Here is a 21,848-nt window from a genome sequence, read left to right as displayed (position 1 = left end):
GCATTGCCCAGCAGAGTACCAGCATTCTGTAGAGCAGGAGCTCTTTCTGGCTGTGGCTTATGCTGCTATAGGGAAAAATGAGAGGTAGCAAGAGAGGCAGAAATAAAACCACATTCTTTTTCCAAGTGCAAAAGCACTAAGGGGCTTATGGATGGAGGAGGAGAAGCCAGCTGGGACATGATGCAGAGCTCTGCTGCTGACATGGGGTCAGCACAACTGAGAAGAAGCCCATTCTCCTGGGTCAATAACGTCGATGGGGTTTGGGATGCTCAGTGGACCAGTGACAAATGCTGGCCACCAGCCATTCAAACAAACAGTGGGCAGCCAGCTGGCCAATGGCCACTCAAATAGCCAGCCCCAAGCTAAAAAAATACAGTAAGCTAGTAAATTTAGTAACCTGAAGAGAAACATTCCTCTACCAACCAGCATGCAAATAAGCCAGAAGGGGATATAGAGCTGACACAGTTCCCTGTTAGGCTTTTGATATTCAATGGCCCTTATCCAACTGGCTGCCAGTTACTTATTTGCATTGGAACAGGAAACAAATTTTTCTCCTATTTATACTGCTTACCTCAGGAATAAACTAATTACTGTTATAAAATCCCATTCCCACAGTGTCCAGCACACATCTGTAACCCCTGGAAGCGACAAATGCACACAACTTGCCAGCTGGACTGTCCCATCGAAATGGCCAAATCCCAGCTTGCTTTTTAGCTGGCTCCCCTCACTAGATGATGAAGCAAAGCCTCTTGCTGCAAATCCACTGTATCAGCTGTTCACCTTGTTCGTAAAGAGATCACTGCCATAAAATGCTCTTCTCAAACTGTGCAGTGCACAGCAACACAACATGGACATGGGCAATGGGAGCAATAGGAGCAGGGAGAAAAGTGCTGGTGCTGGGGTTCCTGTAGCCAAGGGAAAGGCCAGCTGCTTGCTCCAGCATCCATTGGAATGGTCAGAGTGGAGGGGATCTGGATGAAACAAGGCTTGGATGTGCCACTAGATGGAGTTTGGCACGAGACAGCCCCACGTGTCCCTATCCTGCTGCCAAGATGATCTCTCGTGGCGGTGGTCTATAGGTCAGGTGGGAGATGGGAGTTGTTGAGGTCCAGGAAAAGACCCCAAGTCCCCAGACAGTGGAGTCCATGCCAAATTCATGCATGGAAATCCTGCATGGTACCTTCCCATTGGCTTAAACACAAGAAAGCTCCAATATCAGACCGCCGTGTGCACGAAGGACACAACAGCCATGGCCATGCCCAGACACCCTTGTCTGGATGGGCCAAGCAATGCCCAGCAGAGCAGTCAGAGACCAGGCTTCCAAGGACACTGTGGTTTGGCCAACTCTCAGCATACATTTTGTAGGATTTGCTGTTTCCTTCAAGATCCAGCTGCTGGAGTCAGGGGATTAGTGAAAGAAAGGCTGCATCCTTCTGCTTTATCCCTGCCTGACCCACAGGGTTGTAAAGACCTTCTCGTAATGTGCAGCTTGCAGATGGCATCCAAGGAGCGTGCAGACTGTATGCTTTGATTTCATCTAGTTCTTAAAGCTAGACTTGTGACTTGCCAGGCCTTGACCCAAGAACACTTGGAAGCGCGTGTGAGAGCCACTTCCCTCGCTGCAAACACCTTGTTGCCTTTGGCCCCCTCCCCCCACAGGCCGCTGTGGGTGGTAACCCTTCCCTCCTCCTTGGTGTCTGCAAACTTGCTGAGGATGCACTCAACATTACTGTCCAAGTCAGTGACAAAGATGTCCCACTATAGATCCCTGGGAGGCACCACTGGGCTCTGGTCTCCACCTAGACACCAAGACATCGACCATAACTCTTTGAAGTGCAACAATCCAGCCTATCCACCCTATCCACCAAGTGGTCCACCCACCCATCTCCTAATATGGTGACACAGAAGCAGACAAGCATGGCTGCAGATGACACAAAGGTGGCGTTTCTGTGAGTCTGCACACCCCGCTGCCATGTACATCTTTCCTTCCTGACCCCAGAGGGGCATCAGCACAGGGAGAATCACAAAAACTCGTCCAGTATGGACGAAATACAAATGTCCATCACCCAGCTCTTGCTGGAGGTCTCATGGAGCTGTTGCCCTCTATAGCCCAGCTTTTAGCCAAGTAGAGGCCTGTCCTGGCCTTCCTTGGAGCCACCACCACTGAAAGAAGCTGAGGAAGGATTGCAGAGCTCACAGCTCACAGCCATGCAACAGGCCCTTTGCAGGTGGAAGAAACAGAAAGAGGCAATGGCAGCTTCAAGGGTGGGATATTGGAACAAGAGCAACCAAGGCAAGAAGGACAGCAGGGATACACAGGCTGGAGATGGCTGAAGATGAGCTGCAGGAAAAGATGGAGTTTTGTCAGTGCAAGTGCGGGCAGAGGGGCTGGGATGAAGGAAGATGGAGTCAGGATGGGAGATGGCAAACAGCACTGCTCTCCCCAATGGGCCCTGAGCTGCCCCCAGTCCTAGAGCCAGAGTTCAAGGCCATGTACAGAGGATGTCTCAGATAATCCCAAAGATAGAAATCTGGACAAATGAGAATGGATTTTTCATTCAAAAGACCTACAGGGAGGATACAGTGCTGAGCAGAAAGCAAAGCCTACAAACCACGATCTACCAAAAGCCTTTCTGTGTCCAGTGTCTCTTCCCACACATGGGTGGTAGGACTGGATGGTCTTAGAGGTCTTTTCCAGCGATTCTATGGTTCTATGATAACTGGGGGCAAGTCACCATCACGTGGAACAGGCAGAGACCAGGACAGAGAGGCACTCAGAGTGGATTAGCTTTGAGATTGGGTTAATTGCGCCTCTCCATCATTTGTTTGGTTTGGGATCGATCCAAAGCGTATGAATGAATTCCCCCCATGCATGCTACGTTGCTGACAAGCGGATATTGCATCTGGTTTGAATATGGCAAGCGGCTGCAGACGCAGAGACAGTGTAGAGCTGCTTGAAATACAACACACACCTCCTCACGCTCCAGGCCCCTATGGGCCACGTGCCCCATAGTTACACTGTGCTGCAAGACCCCACCCTGTGTCCCCAAGCTTTTGCCATAAGCTCTGCGTGCTATCATCTCAGATCCCTCTCATCTTGACACTGCCACACCAAGCAGCTCATATCCCTGGCCAAATGGGTTTTTCTTCGGGATTTTCTTGCTTTTTATGAGGAAGATGGCAAAACATTGGCCTACTGGGAACAGGTGTTCCCAATTACTTCTCATTTGGGTTTGTCCCACAAGGACGTGACGTAGGGTTATGTTGGTCCAAGCGGCAGCACCACAGAGGACTGGGAGGTGATGGATGTGCACTGGTTTTTCTACTGGGCAATTGTTGCTGGCATCTCCGTCTCAGAGATGGGAGATGGAGGAAGCCTGGAGCTTTCCACGCTCATAATGCTTGGAGTCTGTCATTATCTGGAGGGCAAAGGGTCTTCCCTACTGCCATCGCCCATCGCACCTGATCGTAAGTTCACTCCATCTCCCACCACGACCAGCAGAGAGAGATGCCAACGCTGGGCCAGGAGATCCATGCAGGGCCCTCCCTCCTCCTCGCGGGACAGCTGAGCTCTGATTTGCACAGGTGTTGAGCACCCTCCGTCCCCGGCGGCCCTTGGAGCTGTCACGATCACTCGGCACCTCCCAGGATCTGGCCTTTTTTCCCCTGTTCTTTTTATGAAGACATTATTTTACGGCTTGTTAATTTGTACTTTTTCAAGCTTTTAACAGGGAGCAGGGGCCAAGTCCCCAGGCAGCCCATTGGCCGTGAGGAATCCCATTTGGTATCATATAAATTATTGCAGATATTACTAATATTGCGTGTATTGTGTAAATACTGACTAAATGTTTGAAAAACACAAATAAATACGAGCTGAGCTGATGGCTGGAGCAGCTGCCTATGAGCCATTCTGGGCCCCGGGGGAAAGAATCCACATTTTAAACTAATGTGTAAATATGTAACCTGCCTCCATCCCCTGCCAGATCGGCATGAGCAGTCCTTGGAACAGGCCCAGTCCCTCAGCTGCATGGTTATGATTTAACAACAGCTATATATACATCTCATCCGCCGGGCAACTGCGCAAACAAGGGTTCACCTGGCAGCGAGGGGTCACCCAGGAGTCTCCCACCTGAGATTGCTGCACACAGAGGCCAGGAGGCCAACCAGGCTCCGAGGGCTCTTAAAACTACCCACAGTTTCTGTAGCGGATCAGAGCAGCCCCCAGGTAGGAATAGATGGGCTGCTGGTGACAGCAAAGCGCCTTTTTAACGACAGTCCTTCCCATCACTTGCCAGCTCTTTCCTCCTGCAAGAAAGTCAGGGTCGTGCAGAGTCACAGCCCCTCAGAGCCATGCGAAGCCCCAGAACAGCCAGAGGGCAGGACTGGCTGAGCCCCCCATCCTGCCATCCCATCAGCCTCCTACTTTGGTGTCCCATCAGCCTCCAACACTGGAAGATTCCAGCCTCTCCCCACAGATCCCAGTTCCATCCAGAGGTGGCTCTAAGCAGGATGAGGAACCCCACAGACCCTTTCCCATCCCATCCCAAACCAGGGGAACTGCAAACTGACCCCCAGCACAGTTCCACGCAGTCACACAGAGGTGACTCTAAGCGGGATAAAGAATGCCATTAATGTTTTCCCATCCCACAGCAAACTGGAGGAACTGCAAGCTGTCCCCATGGCACTGCAGATGGATGGGTGAACCACAAGCTGCGTCCCTTGGCTTTGCCTTTGTTAGACACGGTCTGGTGCAGATTTTGCCATGGCTTTTTTGTAATCTTCCCTAAACTTCATCATACTTAACCGGGTGTAAACCCCTCTGGGTTTGCCCGGAGCTCCTGCAGGGACTGAAAGCTGCTGGGCTGGTGACAAGAGGCAGCACGGGGTGGATTTGCTCCTCAGCTGATGGATGGCAGTGTGGCAGAGATGTGTCAGGCTGTGTAATGGGGTCAGCTCACCAGGGACTGCCGAGGGAGGTGCCTCCAGCACCCGGCCTGCAGGCGGGCAGTGCAGCTCAGGGAGTGAACAGAGAAGCCAGGCCAGGAAGATGTGAGTCAGGGCAATAAGGTCATTGCAATGGGAGCCGCTCGAGGCACTTCAGGGTGGATGCCTGGCCCCCGAAGGGAAACGTGGGATTTCATGCCGTTTCTCCTGAGAAAGGTGAAAATCATGGTATGGGTTCCCATTTCCAAAGTTGCAGTTGTTCTTTGGATATGGAGGTGCAGATGACTCAAGTCAAAGACCAAGTCCACACGATCCACATGATTTCCACCAGACCCAAAATTGCAGGGAGACTTCCCCCCCTTCTCCTACCTCCTATCCCCTCTCTGGGACAGAGAGATGCTTTTGCATTAATTCCCCTATCTACTCCCACATCCTGGGAATGTGCTGAGCTTGGATCCAGGCAGCACAGCAGCCATAGACCCTATGGCATTTCTCTGAGCTCTAAACTCCAATGTGACTCTTTCAAGGTGCTGCAGGGAGCACAGGTTCCCAAGCCTGGTTGGAAAAGGAAAAAAAAAAGTCCCCAAAATATCCTTTTGACTCTTCCATGCCATTTATCTGAGTTTTTCTATAGCTGTGGGCATTGGGTCTTCATCCAGATGCATCGAATGGAGCCAAGCAGGGTGAGGGACCAGGGAAAGGACAGCACTGTGCATCGAGGCTCAGCTCTACCTCTGTAAGAACAGATTAAAGTAATGAACGCAGAGAGATTCAGCATTTGGCAGAGCCTGTGGAGAAGTGATATTTGACTAGCCCCCAGCTCACAGGCACACCCAAATAAATAGCATTGTTTATAAGGACTGAAAATTAAAAATTAAGGGCTGTGATTTTCAAAGCTCCCCGAGGAGCCCTCACATTGAGCTCCCATAAAAAATGAACGGCGTGAAATCCCATCCTTACATTTCTCTGGGGAGATAAAAAAGAGCTATTTATTGTGCAATCAATTGCAGAAAATCTTATACTAAAGAAATCCCAGGTAATTTCGCTGCCATGGAGAGTTTAATTTAGCAGTAAATCTGGTAAATATAGTGCCTACCATTTGAGTAGGAGCAAAGACTGTAAAATTCAGCAAATTAGCCAACACATTGCAAAGTAATTTCACTTCTTATTATCTGCTGGGAATTGCAGGCCACCAACTTGAATTCTTTTACTCTTGTTTGAATTTTAAATTCAATTTTTTGATTGAATTTTAAATTCATTTTTGCCTCTAGGTGAAAAACAAAAGCCTCCCAACCTTCGAGGCTTTACAGAGGTGTAAATCAGAGATCAAACCAGTGGTACCATCAGAATCCATTACAGATAAGAGTTCCCAAGAAAAGGGCTGGTTTGGCAGAGCTGTGGGTCACAGCACCAGGCATGTCAACATGCTTATCCCAAATCAGTGATCTTGCCACGATGCAAGGAATTAGAGGAGGAAATCTCTTTGGGCTGCTTTTCCGGTTTGAAACTATTCCTGTGATTTGATTTATTCCTGATCATCCCAGGTCACAAAATAGACTTCAGGCTCTGAATGCTTATTCTTATGGAAATAAGAATTTGCTCCTCAAGGAGAGGAGCGAAAATGCTGCATAGGATTCCACAAACAGGCCAGACATATTTTCCTTGGGGCTGAAGAGGATAGGCCACCCTTACTCCCCAAAGAGCAGTTTGCAGAGCTCATTATATTTGATACAGAGCATATTTCTCACCAATTGCTTCCCTAAGCTTTCCTCGGATCACTGGGACGCGGTCCTGCTGCCTCTTCTCCTTTTAAGGCAGTAGGTGTCTCCCAGCTTTTCCTGGCAGATAAGTAAGGATTTTACCCAAAGAACAGCTCTTGCAGAACCCAACAGGTGGGAATTGCCCCTGGTAGACAGCCAGAGGATCCCCCGCCCTCATCATCTTCATGATGCTCAAGGGAGAGATACAGTCCTTCCAGCCACTACAGTTCACAGGAGGTCACTGAGGTCAAAACCCAATGCAATTACTCACCAACCTCACCATAAAACCGAAACTTTGGTCTTCCCACAAGCCACATCCCCCTGTGTGTACTCATGTGTGCACTCCATGTGTTGAGCAGGACTGCTCTGCAGAGCTGGAAAACATCAGGCAACCTCCAGTGTAACATCAGTGATGAGTAGGAGGAGTGTAGCACAAGGTCTGCTCACATCCCACCGCACTGCCATTGGTTTCACCATCAACACAAGGCTTTGCCACCAACACAAGGCTTCGTCAACACAAGGCTCCACCAGTTTTATTCACTCGTTGCCTTCCGGAGGGCCAGTCAAGGTCTGGAGGGCCTGAGACCCCGAAGGCTCTCGCAGGTCCTGCTCATTGGGCCACCACGAGTACCTAGCAGGCCCACGCTCGTGGCTGGTGGCCATGTCCTGTTACACATGGCTGTGTCCCCCTCTAGTGGCGTGTCCCAGCCAGCACATGGAGCTGGACACGCTCACTCTTGGTGTGGTCACCACAAATTCAGGCCCCGGCCATCCTGTGAGAGGACAGACCCGCTCTTCATTTTGAAACGGTGGTGACCGTATGACTCTGAGACGACGCCATTATCTGGGAGTCCGCTGAGCACACGGAGATTGAGGACTGTTCTTAAAGATGTATCTCACCAGTGTATTTTTCAATGTGTAATAAAAATTGGATGTACAGAGAACTATGTGGTCCTTTCCACTATGTGACGCCCCATCAGTACTGAAAGAAGTCGTCTAACCAGAGCTCCATCAGACAATAATAGTTACAATTGGCTACTTAATTGAAAAAGCATATTATGTAACTAATAGGAGCACCCCAAGTCAAAGGTTGGGCTCAGTGATCTTTGTGGGTCCCTTCCAAATTGGGATATTCCATGACCTATGACTCTAAGACAAAACTCAGTGAGCCGCATACATCTCCCTAATCCACATTCTGCAAGTTCTGAGTAGCATGAGAGAGCATTTGTTTGTATTTAACTGCAGGTATGAATCAGGGCTGAGAGATGTGTGGGACAGCAGTAGGAGAGAAATTGTTTTCTCCAACACTTTATTCTAAACTGGGGTCCCCAGACTGGATGTCCTTGTAAACATAACATCAGTGTCCAACCTCTCCCGCACCTCCGGAGAGGCAGTGCTTGGAAATCAGAGTTCTACTTATATTTCAGTTTTCTTGATAAGTAGAATTTTTCCCAAGCAACAGAAAACAGAAATATGAATATATATATATATATATATATATATATAAAGAAATTACCCAAAAAAATGTACTTTGGGAGGGAAAAAGTAGAAATGAGAACTTCTAACTCTTTTTCAATGCCTTTAAGCAGGTCTCAGTCCATGCACACTGGTGGCTCTATAGTGGTCACCCCAGCTTGGTAGAAATCCAGAGAGATGGTTAAATATCTTCCCTTTGGCTTCTCCTTAATGCCAGACATGCACCAAGGTATTTCCTGAGTCATGCAACATTTTGGGGTGGTATGAAGTCTGTCACCTCATACAGCATTTCTAAGATGGGAGATGACCCATATATCAACGTTAATATTTACAGCTAGAAGTTCTTTGAACCTCTTGAGTCACCCAAGACTGCATTTATGAATTCTGGTGTCTGTGACAGCAGCTCTGTGGCCCTGGGTCGCCTGACTCTCTGCTGTAATTTCCCCTTCAGAGACACCCAGTGAAAATGCCTCAAATCAGCCAGTCGGTCACAAATTTTGAGTCTCACATGGGCTGCCAGGGATGAATTCATCTCACCCAAATGCACTCATCCAAAGAAGTCCAATCTTTAAAACTTTGAAGGGCTCCTCTACAGCTTTCTCAAGCACTGCCACATACTCTTGAAGAATGACTCCCTGGGACAGATGGAGTGAATGCTCACTAGAGAGGCCAACATTTCTACATGGACTGGGAAGGGACTCGGTTTCTTGACTTTAATCTCCAGGCTGGTTAATGCTCAGAGTGCCCTGACCCAGGGCATTTCCCTTCATGCTGAGCATTTCTCTCCTTCACAGGCTGTCTACCCTATGGCTGGACGCTCTTGCAATCCTAATAGCCCCCAGTGTTCGTGTTTCCACAGAGCCTAATTGTTGCCCCTGTGATGGGCAAAGACATTGGGTTTAATAGCTCAAGAAATAGTGCCCACTTCCTCCTTACCCCCACCAGCCATCCATCACTGATGTCTGCCCAGAAATCCCCCCAGAACTCAGGAGGTGCATTTCCCCATACTAGGGAGACAAGATTGCTCTTCATTATGGCTTACTATCTGCTTGTCAAGTTTAAGAAACACGCAGACGTGGGCAACACAATCTGCCATTATAATCTCTCCATCCTCTACTTCACCTTCTCCAAGGTGTCCTGGCCCCTTCCACATGCCCATGACTTGTCCCCCAAACCTGTGCAGTTTCCCTTCTCTTCAACACACACAAAAGGCAGCTGGAGGTGCACTGCTGCTCCCCTCAGCGGTCCCATTCTTGGTGACATCGTTGTTTCCCACACCAGTCCCATGATTCAGAAACCCACCCAAATCCAATAAATTATTCAGGAGACTCTCGCTTGTCTCTTGCATCTGCACTTTTGAACTTCTGATCTGCGAAGCCCTACTTATGCGAGCTCCACAAAAGTAACTCATCAACCTGGAGGCTCTCAGCAGTACGGTTCAATTGCTTTAGAAGGGGCTACAGTGCCATAGGAAAAGTTTTCATACTGCAAAACAAAGCAGGTTGAAAGCCCCAGACTGGAGGTTTTGGGGCACATCTAAGGTGATTCAGAGGCTCTTAAGTTCCAGAGCTGAAATAGAATAAGAAACTATTGACTTTAGTTGGGATGTTGACATGAGAAGGAAGTTCTGACCAAGGAAAAAAAAAAAAATAGAAGTCAATATTTACCAGGTGGGATAATAAATCTTTCGTTATGATCAATGCAAAAAATGCAGTGGATGTGTTGCTATATACAGTCCATCAGGTAAACGAAGCCACTGCACTTCCTTTATTTCAATTAGATGCAAGCAATTTGCTGAGATATTCAGAGTAATGTGTAACTGAGAAGTTCTGAGGGCTGTTCCCAGCCCACGGCTAAATAACCTGACACCTCTAAGTGATGTGGAACATTTTTAGCCTTTGCTGCAGGCAAAAAAACCAAGAGCGAGACAGCACGACCCTAATTCTTGCCCGGATTGCTGGGATTGTTTCTGCCCCACAGCCTGGGCGAGGGCTGGAGGTGAGGAGGGCTGGGAGCGAGGGGCAGAAGGCAGCTGGGTGTCCACATGGCAAACCCACCCCGTGGTGACTCCAGCAGATGGGATTGGTGTTGCCACCCAGTGTGCATTATGCAGCCTTATAGTCCAGTCCTCCACACACCTCCAGAGAAAGAGCCATAAAACTCTGCCTTTCTTCCCACAAACGTTTCAAGCTCCACTGATTAAGTTTGTATTGTATGTAGCTAGCTATTAAAGCCAGGCATTTACGGTCCTTCCAGTTTTGCAGGATAATTTCTGAAGCAATAGCTTCAAATGGAGCACTTTGCTGCAGTGGAATAACCTGATTTGTACAAATATTTTAGCAAAAAATTTGGGCTATTCTGATTTCTGTATGGCTTCTCTCCCCTCCTAAGAATAACTGCAGCAGATCCTCCAAGGCACAGGATAAACACGGTGGTTTCATTTCATTATAACAAAGTAGAGATTTTTCACTGCTGTGTCACCAGGTCGCCCGCTCGCCTTTGTCTCTGGAAGATTTTGTTTTCATCATTTTACCACCGTATTTATGTAGAAATGTGCTGGACAGCTGAGGGGATTTTACTGTCTCTAACATTTCCTGTTCTGTTGTTTAATTAGTCATTTTCTGAAAAGAACGTTACTTAACATAAGAAGTTTCCTGCACACGAGATGAAATGAAGTCCAAGTGGTCCAAACAGACCAACACGGCTCTGCAAGCATCATTCCTTGCATGTTCCAGGTGAAACAAGGGAATCAGGTTTGACTATGGGTGGCATTTTCAGCAAAATGGTGGCTCCAGTGATGTCTGAGTGCAGAAAGCTGTCCCTTGGTTATCACCCAACGTCCGTTCCTATGTCTGCTCAAACTGTAGATGTCTCTGTTTGTTGCAGGGAGGTCAAACCAGACAGACTTTAAGAGTTCCTTCCAGTGCAAACTATTCTATGGTTCTACAGTCTTCCAATCAAAGAACAATGTTGAAGGACCTTCGCCAGCCAGCAGCACGATGCTGGGAAGTCACAGGTAACGCTTGGCTCCATACACATCCAAGGGACTCAATGACACAAAGGAACAGCTCTCAGAACACACCTGAAGGTGGCTCATATCAGGTTCCTGTTTCCTCTCCTTTGTTGGATGCAGATTGTACATTAAGGTGGTGAAAGAAATGGTTCAGCACAAGCATTAGGACCCTCTGGAGGTTGATGTGAGGGGGAAATGTGCTCGTTAAAGACACTCCCTACTCAGGAAGAAGGAAGACAGGCTGATGTCTACCAAACACAGGCCAAAACCACAGTAGTAAGAGCACTAGCAGGAGGAAGCTGGATCAGGATGCATCCCCACAGCACGGTCACACAGAGGAGAGACGTGAGGGCATCGCTTCAGCTGAGCACCTCAATAATGATAAGAAAGCATGATGTAGGACCTGATGTGCTGAGTGTCTTCAGCTCCACCACCAGCCACCAATGGCCAGATGTGCTTGATCCTGCCCATTCCTTCCCTGGCCACCATCAACCTGGAAGATCCTTCGCTAGCATAGAATCACAGAACCATTCAGGTTGGAAAAGACTTCTAAGATCATCCAGTCCAACCATCAAACCATCCCCACCAACTCTCAACCACAGCCCCTGTGGGGCTGCATTCCCCACTCCCACCCCGCTCAGCTGAGCATGCCTTCCCAACAGCTCCTGCACCGGGGGACGAAGCCCTGGTGCTCCTGAATGCCTGGAGGTATAATAAGCACTGAAGAGGAGTCAGTCGCGGTGTTATGTATCCAACCAGCCTGCAATCTCATTTTCTCCCTGGGCTGGGTGAGTAGGGCAAAGGTTGCAGTCGCTGGCTGTCACTCCGGTGCTGCCTTGCTGTGTGTGCACCGGTGTGTGCACGCATTGCCCAGCACCTGGACTGAGGTTTGTTTCAGCAGCGCTGCACACAGCCTGTTTGGTTTGGACGAGGCTGGCAGAGCGGTGAAGCCAGTCAGGATATAATCTAAACCCTGGATTCTGCAATCACAGAATAATTAAGGTTGGAAAAGTCTTCTACGATCAACAAGTCCACCTATCACCAACACTGCCCACTGTACTGTGAAGACAACCCAAGCCAGGGGGCAGCTCAGCCCCAGCCCCACGATAAAGGATGCCTATGGCTGGTGGAAACCTTGGCTCTTCCGCAGTGCTTCGGGCTGAACACCCACATTCAGGGATGCTCTTCAGCTCCCGTCACAGGCTGACCGTAGGCACTCACATTCCTTTATCCCAGGGAACCTTTCACAGTGCATTCGGAGGCAACGTCCCAAAGGAAAGACTGTGGATCCCTACCCCTCTTCCAATGCCACACCTGAGAATATACAGAGAGCGCTGAGCCTCCCAGCCTTGGCGCTGGGTTTTAGGTGACAGCACAGCAGATCTGTTAGGACTGAATGCCTGCATCTGTGGCTTGTGAAAACTCACACAAATAAACGCACGCCCACCAGCACGCCCGCTGAAGGGCTCTGCGACCCAAATGGCTGCAGAAAACCCACCTTTGCACGCCGTGATTCTCTTCTGACCGCCGTCCCCTATTTAGCACACCTCCACCAACCAGGTGAGCACGGGTTACTTTCCGTTTATAATGCACTGGACACAGTTCTTTTGTCAGAGCAATTTTCATTTGGTAAAGCTGCTTCTGTTTGTGAGCTGCGCTCGTATACAGCACCTTCCCTGAGCAGTCATCAGAGCAGCTCTGAAATGTTTGGATAGTTTGAAATAAATTTCATCAGAAAAACCACAAGTTTCTATAAAGGAGCACAATTGTCCTGTGTTTTCTGGTTTGGAGGCTCTCAGAACAGCTTCTCCTTTCTCCAGGACAGGATTAATACATGTACTGTTGCTAAGTGTCTGATATTTATGTTCCATTCAGTTCAAAACAGAATTTGTTTCTATTCAGTGCAAACCCCTGCAGCCTCACTTGCAGCTTTGCCTCAGCCTTTCTCACAGCCCTTCTCCCCATCACGTGGCTGAGACCACTGCAGCTGCCACACATGGTCTTCTCCAGCCTTAATGGTTCTATCAGGGACGCGGTAGTGGGCAGTGCTGGCTGTAGGTGGGCAGTTGGAAGGGATGATCGTGGTGGTCTTTTCCAGCCTTAACGATTCCAGGACTTTCAGTCCCACCTGATAAGCCCCAGAGGCATCAGAATGCCCAGAGAGTGCTTTGGTGGTTGGATTTGATGGAGGTCTTTTCCAGCCTGAATCATTCTATGATTCCAATAGGGATGTGGTTTAGTGGGCAGTATTGGTGGCAGATGGACAGTTGGACTTGATGGTTTTAGTGGTTTTTTCCAACCTTCACGATTCTGTCAGCAGGAATAGTGGGGACTGGAGGTTGGCCTGAATGATCTTTGTAGGGGAATGATGCATGGGAGACCAAACACACAATATCACTGTGCGCTGACATGGCTCCATCCAGACATGCGCCCTCCATCCTCCCCTACCCATCCGCCCCTCCGTTAGATTTTGCCTTCCTGACGACTTCACTCAACGCTTGCAGTGATTAGAAGCAAGAGAAAGGCCACAGCTTTGCCGTGCCCGATGAGCCAGATTAATCAGCTCCAGTTGCAGTGAATTACCTGCTCAGGCCTCGCAGCAACAACCTCCAATTCACAGCCCACCAGCCCGCATCCCACTTCCAACCAGGATAATCAGCAACGGCAGATGAATGACTGGGCGAGGGTGGGCTGCAGGCTGTCAGGAGCTGGAAAATACGTCAAAGCACTTTGAAATTAAATCCTCGCTTTGACAGGGAACCAATGCAGAGATTTTAAAGTAGGTGTAACACACTTAGGCAGGCGTGTGTGCAGCACAGCGCGAGTTGCCGTGCTTTGGAGAAGCGTGTTCCAGCCTTGCTGCGAGCAGGAAAATGGAGTTGAAAAGACAAAGGGAATTTTGAATAGCTCCAAACCAGCTTGGCAAGATTTTAGAGATGGGAGCAAGAGGTTTTAGTAATGGACCTAACTAATAACATTGACAGGAGGAGATTTGGTGTGCTTGGGATCTTAGGTTTCATGCCAGGCAGCCGTCTCGTGTCATCTCGTGTTGCTCCTGGCCTTACATCGAGTTGTTTGTGTCCATGTGGGCTGGGGAGGAAAGATGGAGACACGGGGATGGGGAGCAGAGGGGCATCGCCACTGCACCCCATGGCCTCAGGGATGGGGATGCAGGGATGGGGAACCAGGCTGCTGGAGCTACTGAGGTCCCCAACATTCAGCCTTTCTGGATAACCTGAGGTGTGGATTCAGTCCTTGGTTTGTGGTCAGGTGTCATCCTCCACATGCCTGGCGATGGAAATCCTAACCCATGACTCTCTCCCAGAACACTGCCAACACCAGAAGCTGCCTTTTTGTCCTGAATCCTCCAAAAACCGAATCTGGAAAATTCCCTACAATGGAACAGGAGGAAATGCCTTCTCCGCAATGTCTACCATCAACAGCAGGTTGCCCAGAGAGGTGGTAGAGAACAGAGTAGATTCTCTGCTCCTGCAGACACCCAAGGTCAGGGAATGGGGCTCTGAGCACTGACGGAGCTGTGGGTGTCCTTGTTCGGTGCAGGGGTTGGACCTGATGGCCTTTAGGGTCCTTTCCAACTCAGACCATTCTACGATTCTAAGACGGAAAACCAAGGCACCGCCACGCTCCATCCCGAGCTCTGCTCTCAGAGCCGCACGGAAACGATCCCGACAGCACGAAACGTGTAGGAATCCCTCCACTCCTCCGCCGTTCACCCCCAGGAAAACCCGAGGTGGGGAACCCCAAAGGCCATCACAAAGCGCCTCGGGAGCAGCGGAGGGGCAGCACCGCGGGCACAGCGCAGCGATGGGAGCGGCACCGGTGCCGTCCCCGCTGCTGTCCCGCCCCGGGGGTGTCCCCAGCGGCAGGATCCGCCCCAGTAGCGGCGATGTGGGGCCGCCCCCGGGACTGCCTCCGCCCCCGGCCCGCCCCCGGCACTCCGCTCCATCCCGGGATGGGCCGGCCGAGCTGACAGTCGGGCTGGGCGGCCGCCGCGGGCGCATCCACCGGGTAGCGCCCGCCGCCGCCTGCCCGGCTCCCACCTGCGGCGGCGGCTGCTCTGGGGGCCGCGGGCCGGGCGGGGGGCACCGCACCGCACCGCACCGCACCGCACCATTCCCCGCCTGCCCTCCAGGATGAGCCCGGAGTATTTCCTGCGCTCCTTGCTGCTCATCATCCTCGCCACCTTCTCGGCCAACGCCAGCAACTGGCTGTGAGTAGCCACGAGCGAAGGGGTGCCCCCGCCGCCTCCGGCACTTGTTGCTCCGCGGGGGCTGCAGAGCAGGTGCCGCCGGGGTCGGGCAGCATCACCCCGTTGCGGGGGACGGAGGTCGCGGTGCGCGGTCCCGGAGCCGCGGGGACGGGTGGTGCAGGTGGATGCGGGGATGCCGGCTCTCCCCGGCTGCTCCAGCCTGGTTATAGGATAACTTGGTGGGCGCCGAAGCCCCCGTCCACCTTTTGTTCTTAAATTACTGATTCGGGCAGCGCTGGGAAAGTGAGGTCGGGCCGGCGGGTCAGAGCAGGGCCTGGGGCTTGGCCGGGCGCCCCGTGGGGGCAACGGGGCCGGGAAGGACTTGGCAGGGAGCGGGCAGGCAAGCAGGGATCGTTCGGATGCTGACCCCGGGGACCCGCAGTAGGCAAAGTTCACACCCAGCACTCCATCACCCTGCGGGGACGTGGGGACCGCCGTGTGGAGGAGCCGGGTGCCATCCGGAGCACGCTGAGCAAATGCTGAACTAACGTGGAAGGTAAACAGGGGAGGAAACAGTTCTGGAAAATTCCTGCCCGTTCACCAAGGGCTTCTTCTAGAGGAGACCCTCGGGACAGGAGGGATGGGGCATGGCAGCGCCTCCCATCAAAATGCAGATGAAGGCAATGTGTCCGCTCCGTTCATCCCATCTTTGGGGAGACGCCGTTTCCCCACTCCCAGCGTTGATGGCAGACTGAGAGTCAGTGCGTTCCCAGTGTGTGCAGAGGAGACCCGTGTTTGTGTCATGTCCTGCTCCCCCGCCCTGGTGCAGGCACAGTGTCCCCAGGGCCATAGGCACAACGCGCTCCGGTGGTTCCCACCATAGCCCAGGAGCTCGAGGAGCACTCCTGCATCCGGAGATGGGCTCCCGTCGGCTGGAGGCTGCGGGAGGTGCGCTGAGTTTGGAGGATGCTCCAAAATCAGGCTGGGAAGCACCGGAATGGTGCTGTTCTCCCCGCATCCCACCGGTGGGAAAAGCGCTGCCCGTCTGTGTCCGCATGGGATGCGTTAAGCGCTCAGCCCTCCTCCCCCTCGTTCGCCAGATGGAGCGACTTGCACCCCGCGCGGCTCCGGCGCAGCGTGGGTGGATCGCAGCCGCTCCCGAGGTGGGCTTGAAGCTGTGCGCGGGGAGCGGTGCGAGCGCCTTCCCGCAGGGTCCGGACAGGGAAACGCTGCCGGGGAGGGGAAGCGCCCGGCGAAGGGGGATCTGAGGTTAAGCGGCGGCAGCGAGGTCAGCGAGGCGCGGTGCCGCGGCGGAGATGGGGCTGTGCGCGGCCGTTCGTGCTCACCGAGCATCGGGGTGGGCGCGGGGGATTCGGCGGCGGGAGAGCGGAAGGCTCATTCCTGCCAACAGGGGAGGAAAAGCAGATCCATTTCTGCGCGCTTGAAAGAAAGGGTCAACTTTTTTTTGATGTTCCAAATGTATCTTGATAAAAGGATCGTCCCCCGCTCGGCACTTCTTATCCTTCGCCTTTTAGGATTAAGACAATTCCCATTGTTTATCTCCTCACATCAGAAACAAAGGCTGCCAGAGGCAATAAACGGAGTTAGAAGGAACCCAGGAGTTATCAGATATTCGAGGAATGAGCGCGCTTCGTCCGTCTCACGGAGCCGTGCGCACGGCGCGGGGTCCGGCAGGAGGGCGCTGGGCACGGCTGCTGGGCGCCCCCCCAGGTGCTCGGCTCTGCAGCCCTGCGCGGAGGCGGATGGCAGCGTGCGGGGAAGTTTGCTTTTCCAGAAACCTGCTGGATCGGTGATTAAGCTCGGGGTGCCTTTCACAAGACGAGACTTTTTCTAAAGCTCCTCCTGACCTGTCGGGACTCGCATTCCCTGAGTGCTTTGGAGACGCAGCTTGCAACACCTGAGCTGAAGGCTCCCTGCAGCGGCCCGGTGCCCTGCAAGGAAGCGGCGGGAGGGATCACCGTGCTGCAGAGAGCTCTGCAATAGAAGCAGCTTTGCCAAAAGTTTCCATTAAGCAGACCCAGATCCTTCTATCTGGCTGGGAAGTGAACCTCAGGTGTGTTTTCTCAGTGCCTGTGTTTGGGGAGTTGCTGTTTGGCTCTCTGCCTATCCGAAAAACCTCTCTGTCATCCAAACCAAAGTGATGCTCTTTTCTCTCCTTCTAATAACAGCTGCAGGCTCGTTTTTCCTCCTGTCTTTCGGGGCTCAGGGAGCCTTAAAGCTTTTCCTGCCAGCAAAGAATTTGATGTTAAATGAAGGGCAGCGGTGGGTGCTCTGAGGTCTGTCTGGCTGTGATGTGCATAATGGGAAGGTCCTGCTGGAGGAGTCCAGGGATGTGCTTCATACACAGGAAGGAGCTCAGCTATTCCCAAAACACCTTTCATTTCACAGCCTCCATTCAGCTCTTGGACCTGCTGCTGTGCCTGCGGCTCTTTGGGTTGCCTGAACCCGAGTCAATCCTCATGTCTGAGAAGCATCAGTGACACAGGGGTCCTTCATGGGCAGGGCCCTTTTTGCGGTGTTTTCTAGGAGTCACTGCAGCCTTTCTCCCTTTTCCTGCTGTTAAACATCTAAAAGTGGCTTTGGAGGAGGCTCAGAGCAGGGTGTGCCACCGGCAGCTCCGTCTACCCCTTATTTACAGGGGTTTAAAACTTCCATCTGTGCTTCAGGCTCGGTTTAAAGGGCCAGGGGTGCAGCTGGGCTTTCAAAAGCCTTTAGAAAAAAGCAAAACTGAGCTCTCTGGGAAAGCTTGAGGACGTTGTAAGAGTCCAAACAAGCCTGGATAACAGCAACCACTTCTGAGGGTTGGAGGGAGGGATGAAAAGATTTGGGGTTTTGGGGCTCCCATTCATTTGGGTGTGCCAAGGTGCTCCACAAACCCCAACTCAGCGCTCGTCCTGCTGGGGAGCAGCCCGGGTAGACCTCAGCTCTGATGCTGTGCCACTTTGTGTCACTGTGCAATGTAAGAGATGCAGGAGCAGCAGACCCGGGTCCTCCGCTTGCATCCCTCTGATCTTAAGCCAGACTCTGTTTTTAAGATGAATCTCCCCAGCTTTGACAGCAGGGAGTTCACTTCACCCCCACCCTGCTTCAGTCCCATTTCATGCAGGATTCTTCGCATTGTCGTTGTGACTCTCCCATTTCCCACCAGGCGAGGAACCGGTCCAGCATTTCCCCTCGGGTGCCCCATGGCTGCAGCACCATCCAGCAGGTGCAGGTAGCTCCAGGGCACGTCTGTGCCCTCAGATCCCTGCTCCCCTCCCTGCATTCTTATTTTTGGTGCAAAGACAGCACTGGGATGGCTCCCGGGTCACATCTACTTTGGCAGAGTTGCTCAGATTGGGTCCAATGGAGAATTTCTTTGCTTTCAGCTCCTTTCCTCGCCCTGGTGATGCTGCACACTTAGGGCTTCCCTGCCTGTGATTTGAGCTATGAAAACAGACGGCTTTAAGGGTTGCATCCTGCAGATGAAAGGCCTTTGCAAATCCTGATGCTGAACTTCCGTCCAGTTCAGCTTGTCTCTGAGCTCGGGGCAGGAGGGACAGATACTCCCTGCCTCCTCACTGATGACAGAATTTTCCTTTCCCCAATGAAGCCTTAAATAAAAATATACCTTCATACAGAGTAGCAGAGGTTTATCCAAGGAAGGGTGGACATCAGGTGCTTCTATCTCACTCACATTGCAGGTCATGCAAGGACAGGATCCATTCAGCTCCAAACACAAGCAATGGCGAGAAGCAGATTTCTGCTTTTTGCAGTGGTTGGTGGTGACTCCATGAGTCAGAAAGAGATTTTCGCACTGCAGTGACAAATGTTTGCATTGCACTGCTGGGAGCTGTTGTCTTCCCAATTAACTCATCCTCGTAGATGGAAAGATGCACCGCTGCCATGGGTTTGGGCTTTCTTAAAATGGGAAATTGCTGAGCAACCCCCAGAGGTCGGCAGTTTGCAGGAGGTTCCTCCATATTCCCTTATAAACGCAACGCCGCAGGCTCTTGCAACACCTTTTTTTTTTTTTTTTTTTCTTAAAACAAAGCTTGGAAACGTTGCAAACCCACAGAAATGGCGCTTCCCAAGGCTGGGCTGAGGACAGGCGATGCTCTGGGTGCCAGCAGCAGATGATCCCCAGCCCTGGGATTCAGCCCCTATTGCTGCAGGTGACCCCAAATGCATCCCTCCAGCACAGAGCCGCTGCGGTGTGCAGCTGGGAAGGTGCCGTGCAGGATCTGCCTGGCTCAGCAGAACTGGAGCCAGTATTGTGCTTTCACAAAATTACTCAGGGTGGTTGGGGGGTGGGGGGGGGTGGGGAAGAATTAATTGAACCTCTTGGCCAATGGAAAGCGGCCCGAGGTCTGTTGGAAGTTGGGTGAGATCAAACCAGTCCCGCAGAAGGTTCCTCTCTCCGTGTGTTTGCAAATTCCGATTGAAATGAAAAACTCATCAGAATTTCTCCAACCCAGGTGTAGCCCCGAGCGCTGCACCAGGGGAATTCCCACATCGCTCAGCCCCATGGCTTCACTTGCCTCCTCTTGCAGCCGTTCCTGGCTGCTGAACTCGAGCAAAGAAGGACGTGTGAAAGGATGTTTTCTATGCATCCAAAGTCTGAGGTTGGGGTAGGGGGACTGGGGAGGGCAAAGTTTGAGCATTTGGGGGTCGTTTTGTGCTGCATGGCCCAGCTTGGGGAGTGGGACTCTGCCTCCTCATGGGACATTGCTCCAGCAGCTGGAGCTGGGGATTAGGGCGTGAGAAGCATGGTTTTAATCCAGAGATGAGATATGTACAACCGAGCCATAGAGCTGCTCCTCTGCCAGGGAAGAGACAGACAGGCCTTCAGATGACGACACTGCGCGTCGTGGTTTACATTTACAAGCAAAGGAGAGGAAGGACATCTAATCCCAGAGTGGGGTGGCCAGTCTGAGAGGGATGCGTCGTGTTGTAGGGCTGTCAGCTGGACCAGCTATTCCCCATGCTGCAGCTCTCCAGCAGCTCCATGCCCACAGTGTCGGACCAATGAGTTCCCTTTGCTTGCTTGCTTTCCCCTTCCGTTTTTTTTTTTTTTTTTTTCCTTTGCTTAGCCTGGAACATCCCATTTGGGACCTTAGCCAGGCAGGTATCCCCATGAGTTTGGGCATTTGCTGAAGACATTGAAGCTTCTGAGCTCATCTCAGCATCTCTGATAGGAGACTGCAGTGACACCACCTGGCTGACACCACCTTCAGTATTCCCAAACTGAGACAACGTGAGAAATTTCCACATTTCAAACATCTGGTGCATCTTCCCTGAACCACCTCTACTGAGGATCAGTCCGTGACTCCCATTTGCCCACCTCCCCGTGGCAGGGAATCCCCTCCCATTCTTTCTGGCTCCACCTGCCAACCCCTGTGGCAAAAATTATCATCGTTCTTTGTTTTTAAGTAGGGCTTTTTTGCCTTTCCAAATCTCCCGGGATTTGAGGTTTCCCTCTTTGCCACCTTGCAGAGTGGATCAACTGCAAATACTCCAATTATGGGACTTCAATCTTGATCTGCGTGCTGCGGATGGAAAAAAAGGAAGGGCTTTCTGTTGGTTTTGTGTTAAGTCAGTGATTTTTAATAAAAGGGAGCTTGTTCTGTGAGTGACTTGTCTGGATGTGAAGGCAGGAGAAAAGAAATACAAATGTGATGATGAAGCAAGAAGACAAGACTTGAACAAATGGCTTGGGCAGCAGCTCGCCCCTTGAAACATTCTTTGCCCAGTCTTGGAAAGGGAAGGAAATATGTCGTTATTTGGGTTTATTTTTTCCACAAGCAGGACTGTTCTGAAGCTTCCTGTGAGCCTCCAGTCCCAATCCAGGGCTCCGCACTGCAGGGAAATCAAGGTGGGCTGCCCTCTCCAGCAAGACCTCGCTGAGGGCAGCTTTGGTTTGGTTTGCTCTTCTGCCAGTCTTGATCTAGAAGAAAGGCTTTCTCTGTGGTTTCTACCGCCTCAGCCTAGGAAAACAAAGCTTGAGGCAGGGTCCTTATTAAGAACCAGGCAAAGTGCTGGAATGGGGCTTCCATGGTGACCCTGGAGGGCTGGCTGCAGTGCCTTGCTTGGGCTCCCCAGCACTGAGGGACTCTGCACTGCAGAATGGGAGCATCTCTGGGAAGGAATGGTGGGGGAGAGAGACCAGAAATCGTTCTGGACAGCTTCACCTTATTTCCCTGCAAAACAAATTACCAGACCTGCTCTTGGAAAGCTGTATCCATCTTTGAAGCATGGTTGTCCTTCGTTTTATCATCCCAAATACCATTACGCACTCTCTGGGGAGGTGTCTTATCAGGCGCATCTACTTGGAAAGGCTTGAAAGGCTCCTGTCACACTTCTCTTCATGTGTGCTTTGAATTTATAGCTCCTCATCGCCTGAAGAATCCCACTGAGCTGGGAAATACATGAGAAAATGAGATGG

At 51.5% G+C, this 21,848-nt stretch overlaps 1 protein-coding gene across 1 annotated transcript in view; it reads left to right on the top strand.

Annotated features, from left to right (window-relative positions):
* Positions 1 to 15,347: 15,347 nt before the first annotated feature.
* The window catches only part of WNT4 (Wnt family member 4), a gene marked incomplete at both ends in the record, with an annotated part of 10,121 nt that continues 3,620 nt past the window's right edge, over positions 15,348 to 21,848 (top strand). Inside the window, 1 exon segment of the mRNA XM_079545438.1 lies at positions 15,348 to 15,424. Within this exon segment, the coding sequence (XP_079401564.1) occupies positions 15,348 to 15,424 (77 nt within the window).

Source organism: Tetrao urogallus, assembly GCF_951394365.1.
Source record: "Tetrao urogallus genome assembly, chromosome: 21".
In the NCBI taxonomy this organism is placed as follows: domain Eukaryota; kingdom Metazoa; phylum Chordata; class Aves; order Galliformes; family Phasianidae; genus Tetrao; species Tetrao urogallus.
This window is presented reverse-complemented; position numbering and strand designations above follow the sequence as displayed.